This window comes from Dipodomys ordii, unplaced genomic scaffold (assembly GCF_000151885.1).
Source record: "Dipodomys ordii isolate 6190 unplaced genomic scaffold, Dord_2.0 Scaffold51, whole genome shotgun sequence".
NCBI classification, from domain to species: domain Eukaryota; kingdom Metazoa; phylum Chordata; class Mammalia; order Rodentia; family Heteromyidae; genus Dipodomys; species Dipodomys ordii.
In genome coordinates, this window is record NW_012267267.1 from 3,115,052 (window position 1) to 3,141,546 (window position 26,495).

The window sequence follows — 26,495 nt, forward strand, 5'->3', positions numbered from 1 at the left end:
GTACTCATTATCTTGCCCATGTAATTGTAACTCCTCTGTACAGTATTTTCACAATAAAAAAATAAATTAATTTAAAAAAATACCGATTTTCTTTTCCTTTTTCTATTTTGGCAGAACTTAAATCCTTTAGCTTTTAGTTTGTTTTTCAGATAGGGTTTCACACTTTCTGAGCTTGCCTTGGACTTCAATTGTCCTATTTCTGCCTCCTGAGTAACTCGATCACAGCAGACATGCCCCACCACACTCAGCTTGTTTATTGAGATAGGATCATACGAATAACTTTTTGCCTGGGCTGACCTCAAACTGTCTTTGCCTTGAATGGCTCAGATAAAAAGCATGTGTCACATCACCCTGCCCAGATTTCATTTTTCTGAAGAACCCCAAAGTAAGAAAACAAGCATACCTGTGACAGGTGACAGGCAAGACTGCCTTGTACAACTGAGGGATCTTTCTGTTTATCAATGGCTGTAGAGCCTCTTTGAGGCGATGATAGTTTCTCTCTAGTTCCCTTTGATACTCCTTTTGATCTTGTCCAATTAAGCTCTTATTTTTCCTTAAGGCATCCTCACACCTAGGGGGAAAAAGTATGTTCAAGTTTTTTTTTCTGGCATAAGTTTGTGACTTAGTGGATGGTACGTGCACACACAAATACACACCTACAAACATGCAAGATGAGCACATTCAGTCTTTGAGCTGGAAGTTACGTATAATATTCATTTGTCTTAGGTTTACACAGTATTATGGTTTGGACATAAAAATGGTCCCAAAAACTTAGGTGTTGAGGGGCTGGGAAGGTGGCTCAGTGGTAGAGTGCTTGCCTCAAATGCATGAGGCCCTGGGTTTGATTTCCTCAGCACCACATGGGCAGAAAAAGCCGGAAGTGGATGTGAGGGCGATCTGGCTGCAACATCTGTCATCCCATTGATCACCAGGGTTGATTCAGCTGATCTGGTTGGCTAGGCGGGTGTCCCCTTCCTCCCTCAAGGCTCCATGTGCGTCCCTCCCGAAGCTGCGCACTCGGTCAAAGAGGACGACCAACCCCGATAGAGGAGGGCCAGTCTTCGGTCAAGGGTACACGAGTAGCTGTGCTCCCCTGCTAGAACCTCCAAACAAGCTCTCAAGAAAAAGCCAGAAGTGGTACTATGCTTAAGTGGTAGAGCACTAGTCTTGAGCTGAAGAACTGAGAGACAGCGCCCAGGCCCAGAGTTCAGACCCCCACTACTGGAAAAACAAAAAACAAAAAACTTAGGTGTTGAAAGCCTGCTCCCCAGCAAGTGTCGCTGCTGAAAGGTGACTGATTTTAAAGGTGCTAATAATCTCATCAATAGATTAATCCACTGTTTATTACCTGGTCCCTGCTTTTTTTTTTTCCCCCTGGTCCTGGGGCTTGAACTCTGGGCCTAGTTGTTGTCCCTGACCTTTTTTTTTCTCAAGGCTAGCACTACCACTTTGAGCTACAGTGCCACTTCCATTTTTCTGGTGATTAATTGGAGATAAGAGTCTCATGCGATCCTTTCTTTGCAATCCTTAGATCCCAGCCTCCTGAATAGCTAGGATTACAGGCATGAGCCACTGATGCCTGGCCCCCTCAAGTTTTGTTTTTTGTTTTTTTTTTTTGTCAGTCGTGGGGCTTGAACTCTGGGCTTGGCGGCTGTCCTTGGTCTCTTCAGCTCAAGGCAAACACTCTACTGCTTGAGCCACAGTGCCACTTTCCAGTTTTCTAGTGGTTTATTGGAGATAAGAGTCTCACAGACTTTTCTGCCATGGCTGGCTTTGAACCGCAATCCTCAGATCTTAGCCTCCTGAGTAGCTAGGATTACAGGCATGAGCTACTGGCACTTGGCTGCCCTTCAGCTTTTTTGCTCAAGGTTAGCATTCATCACTTGAACCACAGCTTCTCTAACAGCTTTTTGGACATTCACTGTTGATAAATCTCAGACTTTCTTGCTTGGGCTGGCTTCGAACCTGGATCTTCAGATCTCAGCCTCTTCAGTTGCTAGGATTACAAGCATAACCACCAGTACTGATAAGTTCCTACTGAATAAACTATTAGGAGGACTTGGTTGGAAGAGGTAGGTCACTGGGCCCATATCTACTTTTTTTGGTCTTGTTGAACTCAGGGCCTGGGTGCTGCCCTTAGCTTTTTTGCTTAAGAATCTACCACTTTAGCCACAGCTTTACTTCCAGCTTTTTGAGGTCAATTGGAAAATAAGAGTCTCTTGGACTTGTCTTCTCGGGCTGGCTTCACACTAGATCAGTCATATATCATTGCTAGAGGAATGAAGCACACACTGCTGACTCAATGCTTGCAGGCCCTTTGGAAACTACAGGTTCCTCCAGACTCCATCACAATGCCCTCTGTAGCTCACTCAGTCACAGTGCAACTGAGTCTGCTAAGAAATCACTGAAACTGGCAGTTATTGAGAGACCCTGATGTCCCTATGTATTTCTTCATTTAATTTGCACAACCTGGGGCTGGGAATGTGGCCTAGTGCTTGCCTAGCATGCGTGAAGCCCTGGGTTCGATTCTTCAGTACCATATAAACAGAAAAAGCTGGAAGTGGCACTGTGGCTCAAGTGGTAGAGTGCTAGCCTTGAGCAAATGCAGTTCAGGGACGGTGCCCAGGCCCTGAGTTCAACCCCTAGGACTGGCAAAAAACCAAAAACAAACAAACCTCCCCCCCAAAACCAACTTGCATAACCTATCTATGAGAAGTTATGTTATAGTTAAAAAAACAACTGTGGTGGGGGGAGGAGGGGTGGGAGAGTGTAGTTGAGGTGGGAAGGAAGGAATGGTAGGGGAAAAACAAAGGAGGAGGCAACAATGCTTGATAAGAAATGTTCTCATTACCTTGCTCATGTAACTGTAACCCCTCTGTACAGCATTTTCATAATAAAAAACATTAAAAAATAAAACGAACAAACAAAAAAACCCAAACAACTGAAGGTCACTGAAGTGACATATATTAATAAGGTCAGGATCTAACATTTCTTGCTTCTAAGTTCCTGCTTATAAGTTTTTTAAGGGAAAGGAATCAGAAATTCACATTTTGAAAATTCTTTAAAAGTAGTAGCTTTTATATTAAAGTCTAATAGTAGTTTCAAGTAAAAAAAATAAAATAAAAAAGCTTTCCCAAGCGGAGGACTAGTAGCTTACACTTTTGTAGTCTTAGCATCTTAGGACGCTGCAGTCTAGAGGATCATGGTTTGAAGTCACCCAGGCAGAAAATTTCATTAGACTCCATCTCCAAATAACCAGCAAAAATGAGGGCTAATTGGTAGGCATTAGCTGAGCAAGCAAACTGAGTAAGCTCAAAAATGTGAGTTTAAGTGTCAGTAGTAGAACTTGAACTCAGGGCCTCATGCTTTTGCTTTGTTTTTCCTTATATTTCCCCCCCCCCTTTTGTTTCTGTGTGCCAGCCCTTGGGCTTGAACTCAGGGCCTGGCCATTGTCTCTGAGCTTTTTGCTGAAGGTTAGTGCTCTACCACCACATGAGCCACAGGTCTACTTTGGGCTTTTGGTGGTTAACTGGAGAGAAGAGTCATGTGGATTTCCCGGGATGGCTTTGAACCTTAATCCTCAGTTCATAGCTTCCTGAGTAGCAAAGATTACAGGGGTGAGCCACTGGTGCCTTGCTTATTTTTTTGATAATGGCTCACTCTTCCACCTGAGCCATACCTCCATTCAGTATTCTGTTGCTTAAGTGGAGAAAAGTCTCACACTTTTTGCCCAGGTAGCTATAAATCTTTGTCTTCAGATCTCAACCTGTTAAGTAATTAGGATTACAGGAAACAGGTGTGAGCTACTGGTGTCTGGCAAGAACAGTCACATAGCTCATTTCTCATGACTCACCACTCACGTTCTTTTTTTTTTTTGGGTCTGGTAGTGGACCCGAACTCTGGGCCTAGGCACTATCCCTCAGCTTTTCAGCTCAAGGCTAGCTCTCTACCACTTGAGAGACAGCACCACTTCCGGCTTTTTTCCCCCTGCTTATGTGGTGCTGAGGAATCGAACCTAGGGCCTCATGCATTCGAGGCAAGTGCTCTACCACTGAGCCACCTTCCCAGCCTGACGACTCATGTTCTTATATTTTCTCTATTCAATAGTTCCTTAAAACCCTTATACAGTGGTAGTAATTGTTCTAAATTTGATGAGCTCTATTCAGGAGATCTTGATTACCTTTTAGTGAAGTCTTTAAAACAGAGTCTCAGCTTATTATGGTGTCTAAAGAGCTTCGGGTCACTGGGTATTTCCGAGAGGAAAACTTGGGCAACTTCCAGAGGTCCCTAAAAACATAATAAAAACAAGTGTATTTTTGCTTCTGTAAAGTCACACAGACAATTTATCCAATGATTGTAGTATTAAGATGCCCTCATTTAAGCTTACTGACTATATGTCTATGCCAACATCTCTTCAGAGATAAGACTGTTTCAGGTTTTCCCAATCATACAGCTACATTTTTGCCTGCTACAATTAGACTTGCTTTTTTTTTTTTTTTTTTGCCATTTCTGGGGCTTGAACTCAGCCTGGGCACTATCCCTGAGCTTCTTTTGCTCAAGGCTAGCACTCTACCACTTGAGCCACAGTACCACTTCTGGCTTTTTCTGTTTATGTGGTACTAAGGAATTAAACCCAGGGCTTCATGCATGCTAGGCAAGCACTCTGCCACTAAGCCACATTCCTAGCCCCAGTAATCTTTTATGAGGTATATTATTGGGAAGTAAAACTACAAAACCATGTACATTTTGTGAAGATTAAAGTATAATAAGCTACCAGCAATCCAAGTTATTGAGGAGGCTGAGCTCTGAGGACTGCAGTTCAAAAACAGCCTGGGCAGGAAAGTCCATGAGACTCTTATCTCTAATTAACCACTAAAAGCCAAAATTAGAGCTATGGCTCAAGTGGTACAGCACTAGCCTTGAAGAAAAACACTAAGGATAGCACCAAGCCCTGAGTTCAAGCCCTAGTATCAATACACACACACACACAAAATCCCCAAACCTAAAAAAACAGTAAGATCATAGTTCAGACATGTAAGGAGGCAGGACCCTATCTCAAAAATAACTAGTGAATAGGGAGGCTGGAGGTATGGCTCAGTAGTAGACTGTGAGGCCCTGAGTTTAAACCCCAATATTGCAAAAGAAATAAAAAAGAAAAAAAAAGAAGAAAAAGAGAGAAAGAGAAAAAAGAAAAAGGAGAAAGAGAAAGGAAGAAAGAGAGAAGGAAGTAATAGGTTCACATGTAGTAAACCCACAGCTCTGAAAATCAATCTTCCTATTTTTTTTTTTTTTTTAAGTTGTGGGGCGCTAGCTGAGGGCTTGGGTATTGTCCCTGAAGCTGCTGTGCTCAAAGGGCTTGGGTATTGTCCCTGAAGCTGCTGTGCTCAAAGTTAGTCCTCTACCACTTTCTGAGCCACAGCTCCACTTCTGGTTTTTAGATGGTTAATTGGAGATGAAAGTCTCACAGATTTTCCTGCCCAGACTAGCTTCAAACTGCAATCCCCAGATCTCAGCTTCCTGAGTAGCTAGGATTACAGTGTGAACCACCAACACCTGGCTTTTTCCAGCAAAAAACTGGAAGTGGCTAAGTAGTGGAATGCTAATCCACCACTAGATAAGGAAGAGAGCCTTGACTCTCAGTTAAGTCCCAGTACTAACAACCTCCTTTATGCTTGTGTGCATGCACGCACGCACGCACGCACGCACGCACGCACGCACGCACACACACACACACACACACACACGGCCATTTTAAATTACATAATTCTTCATCTAAGAATAGGTAGATAGGTAGAAAAATATAGACAGCAGAGAAGCAGGTGTGAAAATCTTAACTGAGATTATACGAAATCATTTTTAATTTTCCCTGTTTTAAGCTTCAATATCCACTAGATTCAATGTTGAAAACGAAATGTACAACTTGTGAATAAGAACTGGAGTGGAAAAACTGGGAGAGAGGAAGGGAAAGGATGACACTGCCCAAAAAGAAATGTACTTTTTACCTGATTTATGTAACCTCTTTGTACATCACCTTTCTTTTTTTTTAATTTTAACTTTTTGTGAACATACTGCACAGAGGGGTTACAATTACATGGGCAAGATAATGAGTCCATTTCTTATCAAGCATTGCAGCTTCCTCCTTTGTTTACCCTTCACATCCCTTCCCAGCCCAGCCCCCTCCCCCCCCCCCACCAAAGTTGTAAAGTTCGTTTTCGACATGACAACTTTGTACATCACCTTTACAATAACAATTAAAAACAAATTCAGTGTATTTGTTACCACTTTTTTTTTTTTTAATCTGTTGTAGGGCTTCAACTCTGGGCTTGGGCACTGTCCCTGCACTCTTCATCTTAAGGTGAGCACTCTACCACTTGAGCCACAGCGCCACTTCTGGTTTTCTAGTAATTTATTGGAGATCAGAGTCTCATGGACTTTCCTGCCTGGGCTGGCTTTGAACTGTGATCCTCAGATCTCAGCTTCCTGAGTAGCTAGGATTACAGGCGTGAGCCACTGGTGCCCGGCTCTTTGTTACCACTTAAAAAAATATATATTATTTTTAAATTATAAAGATACTGTATAGAGGGGTTATGGTTACATGAGCAAGGAAATGAGTCCATTTCCTATGGAGTATTGTTACCTCCTCCTTTAGTTTTCCCCAACCATCCCTTTCCACCTCACAAAAATTTTTAACTTTTTTTTGTTGGTCGTGGGGCTTGAACTCTAGGCCTGGGCACTGTCCCTCAGCTTCTTTTGTTCCAAGGTAGCACTCTACTACTTGAGCCACAGCACCACTTCTGGCCTTTTCTGTGCATGTGGTACTGAGGAATGGAACCCAGGGCTTCATGAATGCTAGGCAAGCACTCTATCCCTAAGCCACATTCCCAGCCCTGTTACCACTTCTAATACATGCCCTTTACACTTGATATAGCAAGAATCTGTCATTTTGTAAAAAAACAGTATTAAAATTATTCCAAGTCCAATTTGTAATTAAAACTACACAATGCTAACAAAAGTACTAACCTGGTTTACAGTGGTACCAACAGATCCCTGAAGTACCATCTGAAGCATCTTGGGGTCAGCTGGATCCTGATGTGTTGCGAATGCCAACTCCTGTGTCTTTTTCTGCATATCCTCAATAGCAACTTCAATTGGTGTTAAGATTATCTGAGTAAAACATCAACTATTAGGTCAGTATACTGTTTGAAACCTATTTAATGAACTTTAAATAATAAAGTCAGCAAACTGAAAGTTTTAATACAACAATAAAATTCCAAACTCTATCCCTGAAGTAATAACAAACAAAAACCAATAAACACCTTTTAAAGCATAACTGAAATTGTGTGCCAGTGGCACAAGCTTATAAGCCTTGGCTACTCAGGATTCAGAGGTTCCAGGTTCAAAGCCAGCCCAGAAAGAAAAGTCTGTGAACTCTTATCCAATTAACCAACAAAATGTCATGCTGGAGGCATAGCTCAAGTGGTAGTAAGCCAGGCAAACAAGCAAGCTAAGCATATGAGAAGTTCTGAGTTAAAATCTGGGTCCAGCAAAAACAATAAGGACAACAACAACAAAATAACCAACAACAAAAAAGAAAATAAGCCAGCTATCAGTGGCTCACACTTATAGTATTAGCTACTCAGGAGACTGAGATCTGAGGGTCATGGTTCAAGCTGAGCCCGGGTAGAAAAGTCCATGAGACTCTTATTTCTAATTAACTTTTATGAAAGCCATATGTGAAGGTGGGGCTCAAGTAGTAAAATGCCAGCCTTGGGACTGGGAAGGTGGCTCAGTGGTAGAGCGCTTGCCTTGCATGCTCGAGGCCCTGGGTTCAATTCCTCAGCACCACATAAGCAAAAAGAAAAAAGCCGGAAGTGGCGCTGTGGCTCAAGTGGTAGAGCACTAGCCTTGAGCTGGAGAGCGAGGGACAGCGCCCAGGCCCAAAGTTCAGGCCCCATGACCTGACCCCCCCAAAAAAATGCCAGCCTTGAGTGAAAAAATTAAGGGACAGTGCCCAGGTCCTGAGTTCAACCATCTCCAAAAAAGAAAGCAGATGCTGCTGGGTACTGGTGGTTCACACCACCTGTAATCCTAACTGCTCAGGGAGGCTGAGATCTGAGAATCTTGGTGCAAACCAGTTGAGGCAGCAAGTCTGTGAGACTTTTATCTCCAATTAAACCACCAAAAGCCAGAAGTAGAGCTGTGGCTCAAGTGTTATAACACTAGCCTTGAACAAAAAAAAAACCCCTCAGGGACAACACCCAGGTTCTCAATTCAAGTTCCAAGACTGTCACAAAAGAAAGCAGAAGCTAAGAATGAGTCAGAGACTTAGAAATAAAGCAATAACTGATTGGCTGAAGGAAATGGGTGACATTCTAGCATGTTATGATGTGAAGTATTATACATATCTTCTATTAATCCAGATTGTAGTTAGATGGCTTGAATGTGTTTGCTCCATGAACTGTTTTCTCCTCTTAGGGACTCACCTCTTCTTTGTGGGTGACATTGACCCTTGTTTTAATGTAAGGAAAGGCATGAGAAGTAGTCAGAATGGTCTTCCGTTTGAACTGTTCATGAAGTTCACCATGGGCACGTCCATCTAAAGTAAAGGGTGTACAGTACATAAAACGGCGAAGATTATAATTTTTGTCAAAATATGTGATTCTGTCCTTCATCTCGTATGTGTCAAAGTATGGCTCCACGTAGGTAATCTGAATGTATGCCTGGAAAAGGAAAAATCCTTCATTTCTTCATTGTTAAGTCATCAGTGTTAGTCAAACATAATTACAGAGAGGGTCTCTGAGATATGACTGTGTCATTACAGTCTAATTGGCTTACCTTGTTAGGATCTAATTTACACTTGTCTACAGGATTAGAGTCCTTGATTACTTCAACCACATCCTCTCCAAATCTTTCTCCATAAAATCCCTACAATGAAGAAAAGGAAATCTTGCACATAAAGTTAACAGGATTAATGAGCACAGTGGCCTCTGAGGGAGTATGCTGAGCAAGATAAATGATGTAGTAGGTCTGTTTCAATTACATCGGTTAGTATAAAATAATAATTCCGGGGCTGGGAAGGTGGCTCAGTGGTAGAGCACTTGCCTTGCATGCTCGAGGCCCTGGGTTCGATTCCTCAGCACCACATAAGCAAAAAGAAAAAAGCTGGAAGTGGCGCTGTGGCTCAAGTGGTAGAGCACTAGCCTTGAGCTGAAGAGCTGAGGGACAGTGCCCAGGCCCAGAGTTCAGGCCCCACGACCAGACCCAAAAAAAAAAAATAATAATAATAATTCCCTAAGTCTTTGTTGAGTATAATTTCCATCCATGCAGTTAAAAAACACAAAAGAAAAGAAAATAATTTTCTCCAGTAAAAATACAGGATTCCACAATGGGTCAAGAGAAACAAAAAGGGGAGGAATGCAGCAACCAAAGGAAGGCATTATTTTATAGGATCCACTTCTCAATTCTGATGTGGCCTGATTTCTTACAGACCATGGGTCATGAATAAGTGTTCATTTTTATGACTAATTTAAAGAAACATTCCCAAATAAAAACGGACATGTTGAAGTTTTGTCCAGCATTAGACTTTGAATAGCAGCATGGGCAAGGTTAAAACTATACAATGGGGAAAAAAACTAAACTGGGTGTAGTTGCATACATCTTTAACATTTTTAACCCCAGCACTCTGGAAGAGCACACAGGAGAGTGAGAAATGAGGCCAGCCTGGAGTACAAATTGAGACCCTGTCACTAACAAAAACAAAAAAACAACTAAATCTTAATTGCCAAAGGACAAACTCTTACACTTAAAGGTAATGCATGCGTGCGTGTGCGTGTGCATGTGTGTGTGTGTTTGTGTGTGTGTGTGTACATGTTGGTTCTGGGGTTTAAACTCAAGGCCTGGGCACTGTTCTTGAGCTTTTGTGCTCAAGACTACCAGTTAAGCCACAGCACCACTTCCAGCCTTTTTGGTAGTTAACTACAGTTAAAAATCTCAGACTTTCCTGCTCAGGCTAGCTTTGAACCATGATCCTCAAACCTGATTCTTGAGTGGATAAAATTACAGGTGTGAACCCCTGGTGTCCTCTGCATTTGAAAATCTCTCAACTGATGCCAATGAATCTAGTCCTAGTGCCACACTTTGAATAATAATAGAGACAATGAATAACTGTAACAGAAAAGACTGGCTAACTCAATAAATATGGAAGTCAATTATTGATGCCATCTCATGGGAACCCAGATTTGAAGCCAGCAAGACCTCATGTCAAACAATAAGCCTGGAGTGGCAGTACATGCCTGTAGTCCCAAGTACTTGGGAGGCAGTAGATGGGAGGAGTGCTGAGCTTGCTCCAGACAAAACAAAACAACAACAAAAACCTCCACAAGACTGTACCTGAAGAATAACTAAAGAGAAATGTGCTGGGGGTCGGCACTGAAGCCCTAAGTACAAACTGCAGGAAAGAGAAAGAGAAAAGGAAAGAAAGAAAAAAGAGAGAAAGAGAGGAGGGAGGGAGGAAGGAAGAAAGGAAGGAAAGAAGGAAGACAGGCAGGCAGGCAAGCCAATTATTATGGTAAGAAGTAGTCCAGTCATAAACGTGAACAGATTCTAAGAAATGTTTGTAAGCAATAATGTCAGGCATTTAAGTTCTAAAGTTATCTTCACAGGGAACCAGTTAAACCAAAGAATTTGGTTCAGCAATTTCCTAGGAGTCTACTTTCAGTTTCATTATTTGCTCCTACTTAATTGCTTGTCTTTTAAACCTACAAAATGTGGATAATTTCTGCAAATCAAAGTAATTCTGAAGGATATAGGATTCTAAAATATGTGTGGAAAAAAATCCATTGGTAATATTATCTTACTATTCCATAAGATATATGAAGGGTTTGCAAGAGTACGTATCAAAAATCCCTATGTGTGGGGCTGGGAATGTGGCTTAGTGGTAGAGCGCTTGCCTAGCATGCATGAAGCCCTGGGTTTGATTCCTCCAACCACATACACAGAAAAAGCCGGAAGTGGTGCTGTGGCTTAAGTGGTAGAGTGCTAGCCTTGAGCAAAAGAAGCTCAGGGCAGTGCCCAGGCCTTGAGTTCAAGCCCCAGGACTGGCCAAAAAATAAAAAAAAATAAAAAAAATCCCTATGTGGGTGAGGTGATTCACATAATGTAACCTCAGGTATTCAAGAGGCACTGGTTTGAAGCCTGCTGCAGAAAAAAATTCATAAGATCAATTAAAGCTGGGGGATGAAGGGTTAGGGTGGATGTTTGTTATCTGCAAAATAATAAGTATATACAGGAAGATCATGTTCCAGGGCTGGTAGAGGGGCCTCTATTTGAATAATAAAAGCAAAGCATATACCACCTTAAAAGCATGGGGTTCCAAGTTCAAATCCCAGTACCACCAAGAAAAAAGGAAAAACCAAAACCAAAACCAAAAGAGTAGTTAAAAAAACAGTATTTTACTTTGGGAATCTGGCTGATTAAATGACTAGATCTGGATCTGAAAGTTTATTCATTACCAAAGATATAAACTACAGATGATATTTTATAAAGCACCACAGGATTCACCTCCAATCTGTGAGATATCTCTGCAAGTTTGGTTATGGCAGGCTCCTTGTAAACAAACTCTTGTTCATCCAAATCCCCGAACTTGGTTCCATAAAAACCGACACGGAAATAGGTGCCAAACATCCGCTTACCATCCTAGGTTTAGGAAAATGAGAAACTTTAATATAAAGATGTTTTCTTATATTATGCTTACATTGCAATAGTGCACAATTCTAAAATATGGCAAAATTAATTTCAATATAATATTTTTATGAATTTTCAAGTGACCTTTTATTAAAAGCAAGTCTTTTTAATTATTTCTAACAAACATCCAATTATAGCTTTTATTAAGGGACTAAATCACATGTATTTTTTTAGAGTTAGTACCAAGTATCACAACTGTCTTTTTGTTTTTTTTTTAAATTGTGAAAACACCGTACAGAGGGGTTACAATTACATGGGCCAAAGTAATGAGTGCATTTCTTATCAAGCATTGTTGTCTCCTCCTTTGTTTCCCCTTCCCATTCCTTCCCAGCTGCCCTCCCCCTCCCCAGCCCCTGTCTTTGTTTTTTAAGTCAATACAATTGAGATATATTAACTTATTTTCCTTTTTGTAGGGAAAGATGCTTGTTATACATGAATTGTGTCTTACCTATCCTAACATAAAGCATATTAAAATTAAATTTGAAAATGAGATAATAAAACTTAGGAACCAAGATAGCATCTGGTATAGATCAGATAATCAGTAAAATGACAAGACCCTGAAGAAATACTAGTGCAAAAAATACGTAATTAGTGTCTCTCTTTTGGTAAAAATTTGTATATGGAGGAATGATTAAATATGGAATGGAAGGAAAAAACTTGGTAAATTCAAGGAAAAAATATACTTATACATGCATATGTTTGTGATGGGCCCTAGCGAGCACACCCGTTGCCACACATTAACCACACATTAGCATCACGTACAAAGTACACCAAGTTGATCATAACTCTCACACAGACAGGTGAAAACAAATTCTTTCAATAAAGGTAACTGAGAACTTTACTTTTTTGATGTCCTGGGAATCAAACCCAGGACATTGCACCTGCTAGGCAAGCTCTTTGCCACTGAGCCACATCCCAACCCAAAACTCTTTTTAAAAAAAAATTTAATTGTAAAGGTGATGTACAGAGGGGTTCCAGTTACATAACTAATGAGTACATTTCTTGTTGAATATTGTAACCTCATTCTGTGAAACTCTTTAAGGATTATTTGCTTCATACTTACTTTTCCTATACAAGAAAGACCAGAAGGTATATGAACATATATATTAAATGTTACTGGTAATTAAGCAAAATGAGATACTGATCCTTAATGATTAGTCTTTTAATACCAAAGGGAGAAAAATACAATGACTGAAAATATATTCTTATTTTTGTCCAATGTAAGTAAATCTTTAAAGAAAAATGTTTTGGGGCTCAGTGGTAGAGTGCTTGCCTTGCATGCATGAGGTCCTGGGTTCGATTCCTCAGCACCACATAAGCAGAAAAAGCCGGAAGTGGCACTGTGGCTCAAATAGTAGAGTGCTAGCCTTGAGCTGAAGAGCTGAGGGACAGCACCCAGGACCAGAAAAATGTTTTGGTATTAAAAACACCTGACATTTCCAATTTGAAAACATTTCTTCAGTACTTCATTTCAAAATTATGTATATATATATATATATATATATATATATATATATAACTTTTATAGCAAATGAGATGTCTAGGTAGATTAAGCCAATAGAAGAATATATCAACAGTAAATCTTGACATATCAAGAAAAGAAGGTACTGCACAGAAAATGAAAAAGGCACTTATGAAAATTACTTTAAAAATTGTAACTGTTGAATTGGAGGCATGGCTTAAGTGGTAGAGCACCAGTGGTACACAAAAAAAGATGAGCAAGGGCATGAGGTCCTGAGTTCAAGCCTCAGTACCAACATAATTTAAAAATAGCGATTGATATTTTTTAAGGCATGTAACATACACATTCATACTTTTAAAAACTTTAAGTATCAAAAACTTTTTTCTCTAAAAGAACTATTTAGAAGTTCTGGCTTGTAAGATTTAAAACTTATTTTAAACTTCAAGACTGATTTGTCAAATATTTGACAATAGTTAATTAGGACTTGTTTCCCTTAACTAAAACTTTCAGCTCTCAGTCAGATCTTCCTATGGCAAGAAGTACTGTCCTGCTTGCATCTATTAGTTTTCAGTGCTATTCTTTAATATGTGAAGCCACAGAAATAGACAATACTGTGTCTGTGTGATCTACTGTCAGTGAGTTAACAGTGCACAACTGCCTCTCCTTGAATCTAGACATTGAATTTTTATTAATAAAGATTAAAACCGGTGTGTGTGTGTGTGTGTAAATACTGGGGCTTGGACTCAGGGCTGTGAGCTCTTGCTTGGTTTCTTTGCTTCTGGTTGGTGCTTTATGCCTCCGCAAGCTATCCCTTCAGTCTAGCCTTTTGCTAGTTAATTGAGGAAGGAGTCTTGTGGATGTTCCTGCCTGGGCTTCCTTTGAACCATAATGTTCAGGTCTTAGCCTGAGTAGCTAGAATTATAGGAATGAGCTTCTGGTGCCTAGCAAACTAATTTTTATACACTTCATTATACTAACATTCAGTTGAAGGGGGAAAAAAGTATTGAGCCTTTCTTGTGTTAGCTACTGCTCATCCTTATTAACTATATAACAAGACTAGTTCTCACGAGAATAAAAATGTATTCAAATAACTACAATACAAAGCAATATATCGTATTGTAAAAATTATCAAGAAAGCAAAGATTAATCTTGTTGGACACAAATCACAACTGAGATGCTGGTCATAGACAAGATTCATCAGTAAAAAGAAATGGCCAAGTAGATGGAGGGAGGGAAGCAGAGGGACATTCCAGCCAAGAGGTGGAGGAAAGGAAGATAGAAAGTCATAAAATAGCTGGGCGCTGGTGGCTCATGCCTGTAATCCTAGCTACTCAGGAGGCTGAGATCTTAGGATCGCAATTCAAAGCCAGCCCAGGCAAGAAAGTCCATGAGACTCTTATCTCCAATAAACCATGAGGAAACCAGAAGTGGCTCAAGTGGTAGAGAGCTAGTCTCGAACTGAAGAGCTGAGGGACAGTGCCCAGGCAGAGTTCAGCCCCAGTGGGGACTGAAAAAAAAGGAAGTCATAAAATATGTGAAGGAAATTATTCTTCCATTTAAACATTTAGAGTACATACTAGGTACCAGTAAAATGTTCAACTTACGATAAATCAGTGAACAAAGAATAGGCTCTTTTATGGAGGTATCAGAGGGAAGGGGCAGGGCTAATGAAAGGTATGAACAAGGCTGAAGCTGCTTATTTGCATGTATGAAAACAGAACAGTGAAACCTACTGGAAATTATTATTTTTAATGATTATTTTTTGGTCCTTCATGGGGCTTGAACTCTGGGCTTGGGTGCTGTCCCTGCGCTCTTCAGCTCAAGGCCTGTGCTCTACTGCTTGAGCTACAGAGCCACTTCCGGTTTTCTGGTGGTTTTTTGAAGATAGAAGTCTCACGGACTTTCCTGTCCAGGCTGGCTTTGAACCGCAATCCTCAGATCTCAGCCTCCTGAGTACCTAGGATTACAGGCGTGAACCACTGGCGCCCGGCTGGAAATTATTTTAAGAAGGGAGAGTAGGATAAGGGAGAGTGATGAGGAGTGAGGCTGATTGAGATATACTGTACTATGTGTGGAAAATACAACGACCCTCCCTTTCACAAATAATCTAAGCTAATAAGCAGAAGAGTCAGAAGACAAAGGACGCAGAGCAGATCTCATCAATAAAGTGATATCTGAATAAAGATGTGAAGAAGATGTGAGAGTTGATCACTTGGATTTCTGGAAGAAGCCCATTCCAGCCAGAGGAATGTCCAGTACAAAGGGCTCACGGCAAAAGCCCACTTGGTGTCTAAGGAACAGGAAATTGCAGAGTGTGGCTGGAGCAGAAGAAATTAGGGGGAGAGGACTGGGAAGGTGGCTCAGTGGTAGGGTGCTTGCCTCACATGCATGAGGCCCTGGGTTCCATTCCTCAATACTACATAAGCAGAAAAAGCCAAAGTGGTTCTGTGGCTCAAGTGCTAGAGCGCTAGCCTTGAGCTGAAGAGCTGAGGGACAGTGCCCAGAGGTCAAGCCCCACGACCGCCAAAAAAAAAAAAAAAAAGAAAGAAAGAAAGAAAGAAGGGGGAGAGCAAGAGGTCAGAAAAGTAACTATAAGGAATTACTGAAATTTCAAGTGAGTGTGTGTGTGCCTGCACCAGAGAGGGATGAAGGTAGAGAAGAAGAATGCCGAGTTTGAGCAATTTTATTTCCAGTGTAGAAAGGATTCTGTTATATCAAGCCACTGGCCCTAGTCTATTACTGAGCCCATAATCACATAGTTTCATGGTGAGGAAAATCATTACTCAATCTTTACTTTCTCTTCAGAGCTTTGGACAACATGGTTTATGTTTTTTTCTTAGAATTCTAACATTGTCTTCTTTTACTATTGACAATTCTTTCTCAACAGGGCTCACACCTGAAATCCTAGCTACTCAGGGGCTGAAATATGAGATCACAGTTTTAATATCTCCAATTAACTGGAAAACTGGAAGTGGCCCTGTAGCTCAAGTGGTAGCAGTCTAGCCTTGAGCAAAAGAGCTCAGGGACAGTGCCCAGGACTGGAGTTCAAGCCCCATGACCAACCAAAAATAAATTTTTTTGGGGGCTGGGAAGGTGGCTCAGTGGTAGAGTGCTTGCCTTGCATGCATGAGGCCCTGGGTTCAATTCCTCAGCACCACATAAGCAGAAAAAAAAAGCCGGAAGTGGAGCTATGGCTCAAGTGGTAGAGCACTAGCCTTGAAGTGAAGAGCTGAGGGACAGCGCCCAGGCCCAGAGTTCAGGCCCTACGACGGGACCCCCCCCCAAAAAAAATTCTTTTTCTCCCATATTGCAACTTACTCTCCAAAGCTTAGCCCTTCTACTGACCACTTTTTTTTCAGACTGGATGTAGAAACTGTGTCTCAAAGAAGTCCATCTTCCTTGTCTCTAAATGGCTGAAGTCTCTTATGATAAGCATATTTTAAATCTGTTCTTGTTTTCTCTGTTTATGAAGAAACATTCTGTGGGGATAATTGTATATTTCCACAATAACATCACTTTCTAGTGTCTACTATCCTCATAAATTTGTTTTCTACTATATTTCCTTTAAGTTAATAAATTTCCATATAGTGGTAATCTCTCTCCCTTCTATAAGATATATGACTCTTCAAAAGTATATATTTCTTTTCAAAGCTGGGAGCCTAGTTACTTAGGAGACTGAGATCTGAGGAATCAAGGCTCAACGCCAGTCCTTGCAGGAAGCCCATGAGACTCTTATCTCCAATTAACCAACAAATTAACCAACGAAGTCACGGAAGTGGAGCTGTGACTCAAGTGGTAGAATGTTAGCCTTGATCAAAAAAGGTCTGAGATAGCACCTGGACCCTGAGTTCAAGCCTGAGGACTTGCACCAGAAAAAAAAAAAAAAAAGCAGCTCTTACCTGCTTGTAACCTATGTTGGATTCTATTAACCCAAATCTCCTTTCATTCTCTCTTCCTCCTATCTCCTCTCCCTGCCCCAACTTATTTTCTTTCTTTGTGTGTGTGTGTGTGTGTGTGTGTGTGTGTGTGTGTGTACTATGGATTGAACCTAGGGCCTTATACATACTTAGGTAAGTGCTTTATCAGCTATATCCCAGCTCTTTTAAATTTCATATTGGAACCAGGAGTTGGTAGCTCATGTCTGTAATCCCAGCTACTTAACAGGATAAGATTTGAGGGTCCCAGATGGAAGCCAGCCTGGATAGGAAAGAGTCTGTGAAACAATTATCTCCAATTAACCACCAAAAAGCCAGAAGTGGAATTGGCCTTGAGGAAAAAAAAAAAGCTTTGAGTTTAAGCCCTAGGACCCACAAAAATAAATAGGTAATTTCATTCTGGGTTAGTGTCTCACTAACCTTGAAGTAGGAAACCTCCCATCTCCTCTTCCACAGTAGCATGGATTATAGGCAAGCATCAATACATCTGGCCTGTTAATGTATATCTTCTGTTAAGATAATAGAGTTTGGGGGTATACTGAGTGGTACAGTACTTGCCTAGCATGCATGAATCCCTGAGTTTGATCCCTACAAACCTCTTTACCCCCAGAGATTTCAAATAATAGTAGTGGTAATGATGATTTGAAAAATCATAGTAGCAACAAAAACTATCTCCAACAGTAAAATGTTCTAAACACTAGCTAACCACTTAATACTACATGAATTCTTTGCACAATTTAGTAAGATTGTACCACTATTTTGTCATATAAATATGAAAAAAATAACTTGCTCATGACCAGTAAATAATGTAGGAGCTGAAGTTAAACACTAGTATATTTGACACCTGAATTTGAAGCATTTGGGCATAAGTGTGACCCTTGACCTCTCTTCCACATCTTTAATAATTTTCTTGAGAATCTTGTGATTTTTCCCTGAGTAATTCATTTTAGAAATCTATATTTTTCTTTATATTACAGCACCATCCTCCTCTATAACTGTGCATGCCTGCATGCCTTCTTTGTATTCTCCATATAAAAAATGTAGTTGGCCTGGTGCTGGTGGCTCACACCTATAATCCTAGCTAATCTGAGGATCATGGTTCAAAGCCAGCCTGGGCAGAAAAGTCCGTGGATCTCCAATAAACCACTAGAAAACCAGAAGTGGGGCTGTGGCTCAAGTGTAGAGTGCTCACCTTGAGCTGAAGAGCTGAGGCTCAGCACCCAGGCCCAGCGTGCAACCCCCATGACCGACAGACACAGAGAGACACAGACATAGACACAGACATAGACATAGACACAGATACAGATACACACACACACACACACACACACACACACACACACACAAAGAAGTTGGTGGTTTATGTAGCAAACATACTATAAGATATACCCCATGCCAATCAGAATCTCAATCTGGACCATTATATGTTCTACTCCAGGAAAAAGAAGGCTTACTTAATATCATTTATGCTTTAATTTGCTGACCTCATCTTTCTTTTGCTCCTCAAAGTAGCATAAGGGACAGAACAGAAATCAGTGGCATTCTCATCAGGTGCTCAGTTTCAGTCTATGCCAATCACCAGGAAGGTAATCAATTTCTCACAGTAATAACAAGATTCTTCCATGTACTGTGTTTTCCTTAACTCTCTTTATGTTCCTGATTCATGATTTTTAAAATAACTATCTAAATTCTTCTTATGGAGTAGCATTTTCCTAATCAGCTATCTAAAAGTACTTGTTTTATGTTCTACCTTCTTTAATTTTTTTTCACTTCCTTCTTTCACTTTTTTTTTGTTGTCAGTCATGGGGCTTGAACTCTGGGTCTGGGTGCTGTCCCTAAGCTCAAGGCGAGTGCTTTACCACTTGAGCCACAGTGCCACTTCCAGTTTTCTGGTGGTTAATTGGAGATAAGAGTCTCATGAATTTTCCTGCCCAGGCTGGCTTTGAACTAGGATCCCCAGATCTCAGCTTCCTGAGTAGCTCGGATTACAGGCGTTAGTCACCAGTGCCTGGCTGGGACTGATTTTTTTAAATGAGAACTTGTTCTGATGTATTTTGAATACAAATTGATCATTACTAAATGCACAAAAATACGAAATGATAGTGTTTCACATAGAAATTACACATTTTTCTTTTATCTAAAAATAAACTAAAATGCATGATAAAAAAAATACAATTTTCAGCTGGGCGTTGGTGGCTCACGCCTATAATCCTAGCTATTCAGGAGGTTGAGATCTGAGGATCTTGGTTCGGTTGGAAGCCAGCCCGGGCAGGAAAGTCCATGAGACTCTTATCTACAGTAAACCACTAGAAAAAAACCAGAAGTGGCGCTGTGACTCAAGCGGTAGAGTGCTCGCCTTGAGCTGAAGAGCTGAGGGACAGTGCCCAAGCCCAGAGTCCAAGCCCCACGACCGCCAAAAAAAAAAAAAAAAAAATATATATATATATATATAATTTTCACTTTGGAAAAAAGAAAAAATAGAAATAAACAGAAAACACCTGGGAAGGAACAGCAAATGGCACAGTAGATAACAGCTACTGATTCTGTAAGGTCTGTAATTTATTATTTACATGGTAAATACTATAGCAAATTACTAAATACCAAGTTGCAATTATCTTTTGCACACATACAAACATTACCAAGTGAAATATTTGTACTAAAGCAAAAGCAAAATGCAAAAATGAAACACATTGTTAATACATAAACCCAGAAGGACTTTCCTGTAAACAAAAGGGTGAACTATCAATTCAAAGAGCCTTTCTACAATGTCTAAATTACCCTTACTGGATATCAAGCCAATGAAAAGTTCTATAAGAATATCAAGAAATTAGCTATAGGAAACAGTTTTAAGAAAAAATGAAATTACTGGAGTTTTCAGAGTCAAAAAGAAAAATATTCACAAGATAGGAACTTACCACAATAGACAATAGTAAAAGTAGGGAGGAGGGTCAGCAACCAGGGGCAAGAGAGAAGAGAAAACAGAAAGCATTTTAATTAAGAAAATTTCAAAAACAATTAAGCAGCAAATGGCAGCAAACACATTTTATAAAATGCAAGCATCCATTTAAGTTTTACAGGGAACAGCAAAAAACAAACGTGCAATAAATTTAGAAGCTACAAAGCTAAAGATCCAGTAAAAGGTAGTGACAAGAATATTAACAAGGAAATAAAGTTTTGTGCAACTTTTACCATGCAATAAACATGATGAACGAATGGTATTAATGTCATAACCAGTGAAAATTATACCTTTCAGGGGTCGATTTAGCATCAAGCAGACTAGTAGCAAACTGCTCAGAGGTTTCACTCTATTCTTAATTTTCATATAATTCTATTTCCTATTAGAACATTCATAAGGAACTTATCTTTCAAAGATTACTACAGCAAGTCTCTTTAGAGATGTTTTACTTGAGCTGCAGAAGTGAAGGATTGTATTTTTGGTATTAATAAGATGACACATTTATTCTGAAGAATTAAGATAGGTGCAAAGCAAAAATGCTGCCTTCATCTAAAGAAAAGCAATAAACTCAGTTGTTTATTCCTATTTGGGTCCTAAAACCAAGATTTTAATGCAAAGCCAGAGAGTGTAGACTAATCAACATAAATCTGATTACAAAGTAAGAGGAAAAGAGATGTTAAATACCTAACTCTAAATAAATGTGATATATTACTACCTAGCTTTATATCATCAATGTGAGTTAGGACATAATTTATAGAATTCTTTCCTTTTTTTTTTTTTGGGTTGTGGGGCTTGAACTCTGGGCTTGGGTGCTGTCCTTGCGCTCTTCAGCTCAAGGTGAGTGCTCTATCGCTAGAAAACCACTTCTGGTTTTCTAGTGGTTTATTGGAGATAAGAGTCTCATGGACTTTCCTGTCCGTGCTGGTTTTGAACTGCAAACCTCAGATCTCAGCCTCCTGAGTAACTAGGATTACAGGTGTGAGCCATCCGTGCCCGGCTAGAATTCTTTCCTTTACAGAAAGACTTGAAACCAATTTTGGTATTTGTGGGTCATATTTGATTTATATTTTTCACAAGCCTAAGTGCTAAACAGAGGCCTATACAGTCTTCATTAAATACTGATAAATCAAGCATGTAGAGTATCAGGTGAAATTCAATTTAAAATTCTCTCAATGTCTTTATTTGTCCTTCCCAACAAAATTGAACAAAACTGAATTTCTTTCCCTTTATAGGACTTATACTCAAAGTGAAGTAACTAACAAATTAATATAGTATTTCATCAACTGTAGGATGCTTACATTCTGCCCACACTTTAGTATCTCTGTAGCTTTCAACTGACAGGATGCCATGGCTTAATACAAAAGTAATTTTCTTTCTTAAAATCAGATGAAACATTAGTATACCTAAGATTGGTAACATCTTAGATTAGGTGAAATATAGTATTTTCTATTTATACCTCTGAGCAATAACACATAAATCGACCTCTGTAAAATGAGGTGAAACAACATGGTTAAAAAAAAGAAATCTGTGTGTAAATGTTGATGAGAGAAATGTTTCAAACAAACTGAAGTGATGACAAAGTGGCTCATTTACCAAAGAATCTCATTAGTGTTAACACTGGATTTACATGCACTACCTACAACCTCTTGATAATGAATTTCATAAAATATACTGCAGTATTATAACAAAATTTCTTTGGTTAATGAATTCAGTTGGTAGCAGATAGCAACAGAATGCCCACAGCTAGCACATGTGGGCAAAGCATTGGCATAAGAAATCCGATCAAATCAATCTATTAGTGTCTTTAACTAACTAAAACATTACCTACCTCCCAGCCAGTACTCTGTATAATAAAAAGTAAAAAAAGGGCAAGTCATAAAAAAAAAATGTTTAAAGGGAACAAAAAAGGCCAAAGGTAGTGCAATAGTAAAAGGCACATATACTCTAAATTTTTCTCCACGAATTTAACAGTGTATTTTTAAACAGCATATTTGTCACTTAAGAACTACAATAGTTTTATAAACTGCTTTTCAGAATCTATACCTTACCATTTGCCTTTTAAAAGCTAAGTTTTTAAAATACAAGCATGAAGTACTTTTAAAATAAAAGTACTGGGGAAAGAAAACCAGCTGTTTGCTCCATATGTGCATTTTAATTAAGTCTCTAAGGTGAGCTGCAGTTCAATGAAATATTCTGGTTAAGATGGAATGAAAATAGCAATTTCGCTCTAATAACACTGATGTAAATGCATGCAGAGTTTTGGAAACTACCAGTTTTAGATATTCCATACCTGGCATGTATAATTTGTAATTCAGAGCTTTAGCAGTGAGCATGAGATTATTTTCACAGAATATGGACAAACTGATTATACAAAGACGCACCTGTTCTAATCATAAAACCTAATCCATCTTTGGAAGCTTCAATATTTTAGTAGATGACAAAAGATTCCTGGCATAACAGAAGCAGGAACAACCCTAGCTTATTTATAGAATGTATTAATTCATTTATAAACAGCTTAGCTGATGGCAAGAAAGAGGTCAAGCTGATAGACAAAAAGTAGGACTCCTACTAAATACAAAAGTATAATCACTACTCTAACTCCTTTTTAGAGGATAGCAGGAGTAAATGGGTAGAGGGTACAGGAAAGGGAACAGAAAAGTGAAGGAAGAGAGTCAACAGAACATTTCAGAGTGTTTCAATGGAGCCAAGAATTTAGTTTCAAGGACATCAATTGCTAGTAGTTCAATTGACTTTTTTTTTTTTTTTCCTTCTTCTTCTGAGTTTGCTTGTTCTGGGAGTTGAACTCAAAGCCTGGGCTCTGTCCCTTAGCCTTTTTGGTCAAAGTTAGGACTTGAGCCTCAACTCTATTTTTGGCTTTTTGGTGGTGAATTGGAGATAAGAGTCTTATAACCTATAAAGTACTAAAATCATATTATTAAAAGTAATGTAATTATTTTATTCATTAAAGAAATGAAATATAAAATAAAAAGAAATATAAAAACTGAGTGTAAAATGTAGAAAAAATAAAGTTCAGTTGTATTAATTAAAAATACAAAGATATTACTAAAGTTGCACATCATTTAATAGGAAATTTACTTAAATGTAAAAACTTTAACAGTAAATGACCTGATACTAACTTAAAAATCAAATTCATAATTATAAACTATGATGAAAACAAAATAACTCATAATGTGGCTAAATAATAACAATGTAAAACATACGAATAAAAAGTAAAGCCATGTGGAAAGTTTATAGTGATCATCATCTATTTTAAGTGAATCTGTTATTTAATGAGTCCTGTTTTAGCCACAAAACACCATCATTTTGACTATTCAAAAATTTGCAACCTATTTAAAATGGTCAATTACGGAATTTAGTTTGACATTAGTACAAAGCAACACAAAGTTTCTTCCACTTATAAAAATGAGAAATTCAAATTATTACCTGATGAACAATTTTGCTGAATGCTTCTTGAAGTTTTCCATGAATGGTGGATAGTTTTTTTGCATCCCGATTAGCTTCATGAATAGGAATAAGTACTTTATAAACCTCATTGACTGCTTCATACATGCCAGCCTATAAAAATAACATTTAGAGCATTGCTTTCTTTTATATCAATAAGAAAGTACAATAATTTATACACAATAAATTGTATACATAATTTATAAATTCACAACATTTCTATTAAGACAATACCACAATTGAAGCTGGGCACTGGTGGCTCATGCTGCCTGTAATCCTAGCTACTAAGGAGGCTGAGATCTGAGGATCATGGTTCCACGCCAGCCTGAGCAGGAAAGTCTGTGAGACTCTTATTTCCAACAAACCACTCAGAAAACCAGAAGTGGAGTTGTGGCTCATGTGGTACAGTGCTAGTCTTGAGCTGAAGAGCTGAGGGACAGCACCCAGGCCCAGAGTTCAAGTCCCATGACCAACAACAAGAAAAAAACACAAAAAAAACACCAAAATGTGACAATTGGAGGTTTTCCAATAGGACATAAAAATAGCAGTATAAATTTTCAACTGTTATGTCTTTTAACAAAAAATTTTTAGATAATGTATCATCTCTAGCTTTGTATATATGCAAGTAGTATGTAATATTACATACACATATATGTATATATAAATACATATACATATATGTATATTTCTATAGAATACACAGAAATATGTATTTATATATAATGGGAAGAGGATATTCTGCGTCTTTCTTTTTAATGGTTGTGGGGCTTGAACTCTGGGCTTGGGTGTTGTCCTTCAGCTCTTCTGCTCGAGGTTAGTGATCTACCATTTGAGCCACAGTGCCAATTCTGGTTTTCTGAGTGGTTTATTGGAGATAAAAGTCTCATAGCCTTTCCTGCCTGGGCTAGCTTTGAACCTGTATCCTCAGATCTCAATCTCCTGAGTACCTAGGATCACAGGTGTAAGCCACCACACCTGACTAGGATATTCTGATTCTATCTACACTATATTACTTCACTAAGGTAAATTAAATATGTATATGTGTATGCATAATTATTTAATCATATAAACCTTTCAGAAACTAATTCTGAGTAGAATCAAATAAATCTAATTATTATACTTATCACAGATACTCAATTCACCTATAATCAGATAACCTGTAGTCTCTTATAAAATTAAAATAATTCACTTTTCCAAAATATTTAGTTGGCAAAGTAAACTCTTATTAGAATTATTCAAGCCAGGTATTGGTGGCTCACGCCTTTAATCCTAGCTATTTCACGAAGCTGGGAATCTGAGGATCACAGTTCAAAGCTAGCCAGGACAAAAAAGTACCCTTGAGACTCTTATCTCCAACAAACTACTCAAAAAAGCTGAAGTGGCACTGTGGCTCAAGGGGTAGAGAACTAGCCTTAAACACAAAGAGGGGGCTGGGAAGGTGGCTCAGTGGTAGAGTGCTTGCCTTGCATAAGGCCCTGGGTTCGATTCCTCAAGCACCACATAAGCAAAAAAAGCTGGAAGTGGTGCCGTGGCTCAAATGGTAGAGTGCTAACCTTGAGCTGAAGAGCAGAGGGACAGCACCTAGGCCCAAAGTTCAGGCCCCACGACCGGCAAAAACAAACAAACGAACAAAAACACAAGGAGGTTCAGGGACAGTGCCCAGGCCCTAAGTTCAAGCCCCAGGATTAGAAAAAAAAATATATTCAAAATATCTTGAATTAAATATACACATACACACACATATATACTTATTTTGTGTGTGCTGGTCCTGGGACTTGGAACTTAGGGCCTACATGCTGTCCCTTAGCTTTAATGCCCACGGCTAACACTATTATTTGAGCCACAACTCCATTTCTGGCTTTTTGTTGGTTAATTGCTTAATTGCTTAGGCTGGCTTTGAACCTTGATCCACAAATCTCAGCCTCCTGAGTAGCTAGAATTGCAGTCTTGAGCCACTAGTGCCCGGCTTACAAGAGTATCTTTAAGGAATAATGTAGCTGTAATAGTGAAATACATTTAAAGTAACTAATATGTCCAATAATTCTTTTAATTAAAATCAGATTAGCTGAAAAAATTCATTAATTATGTAACACGTAGATTATATATACCAGAGTTACAATTTGAAAAGAATGAAATATCTTAACATAGGACACTGTCAACCAAACTAAATGCAACAGTGTGAATTATTAAAATAACACACATATACAGATATTTAAATATTCCATCAATAGCAAAAACTTTTTTTCTCTTTTTTTCTCATCTCAGTTTAGGGGAGGAAGTGAACTTTGGTAATTTATCTTCTAAATCTATGTACTTAGCCAATATATTGCTAGAAAGAGGTAAAGCCCAGAGGGGGAAAGAAAATAACCAATTTCCAGTGGGGAAGCAGAGCAGCACTCTATGTTATCTCAAGCTTCCCTCTTACTTTCATAAACTTTAGTGTCTCTTAAATCTTGATACTGGAATACTAAACAGTAAGTAGAAAAATCAGAGAATGTTGGTGAAGCTATCCACATAATCCACAGAATTTCAGCTATCTTTTCCTTCTAAAATAAGCATCCTAGTCTATTCTACTTGATTGTCTCACATACAGGTGGGAAGGAATAAAGATTAGGGTTATATAATGGTAGGGCAGTTAGACAAGGGATCCAGAAAAGTCCCTGAGACTCTATCTCCAATAGTGGCTCTGTGTTCAAGTGGTAGAGCACTAGCTTTGAGCTGAAGAGCTCAGGGACAGCTCCTAGGACGAGTTCATAAAGTTCCTGACAGATAAGATCCAGGATATAGGGGAGCTCTATGTGGAGTCTTTTGAGGAACCTCCATACTACTTTCCAAAGTGGATGAACAAGTTTACACTCCCACCAACAATGCAGTAGGGTTCTCTTCTGCCACATCCCCTCCAGCATCTGTTATTAGGATTCTTGATTATAGCCATTCT

At 39.1% G+C, this 26,495-nt stretch overlaps 1 protein-coding gene across 1 annotated transcript in view; it reads right to left on the reverse strand.

Annotated features, from left to right (window-relative positions):
- Positions 1–26,495, reverse strand: part of Dock7 (dedicator of cytokinesis 7) — a 172,569-nt gene that overhangs the window by 4,577 nt on the left and 141,497 nt on the right. Inside the window, exons 40-46 of the mRNA XM_013020621.1 lie at positions 23,540–23,671; positions 11,560–11,694; positions 8,836–8,925; positions 8,484–8,720; positions 7,021–7,164; positions 4,181–4,287; positions 404–571 (exon numbers count right to left, since the gene is read on the reverse strand). Coding sequence (XP_012876075.1) covers positions 404–571; positions 4,181–4,287; positions 7,021–7,164; positions 8,484–8,720; positions 8,836–8,925; positions 11,560–11,694; positions 23,540–23,671 — 1,013 coding nt within the window. The remainder of the gene's footprint in view (positions 1–403; positions 572–4,180; positions 4,288–7,020; positions 7,165–8,483; positions 8,721–8,835; positions 8,926–11,559; positions 11,695–23,539; positions 23,672–26,495) is intronic.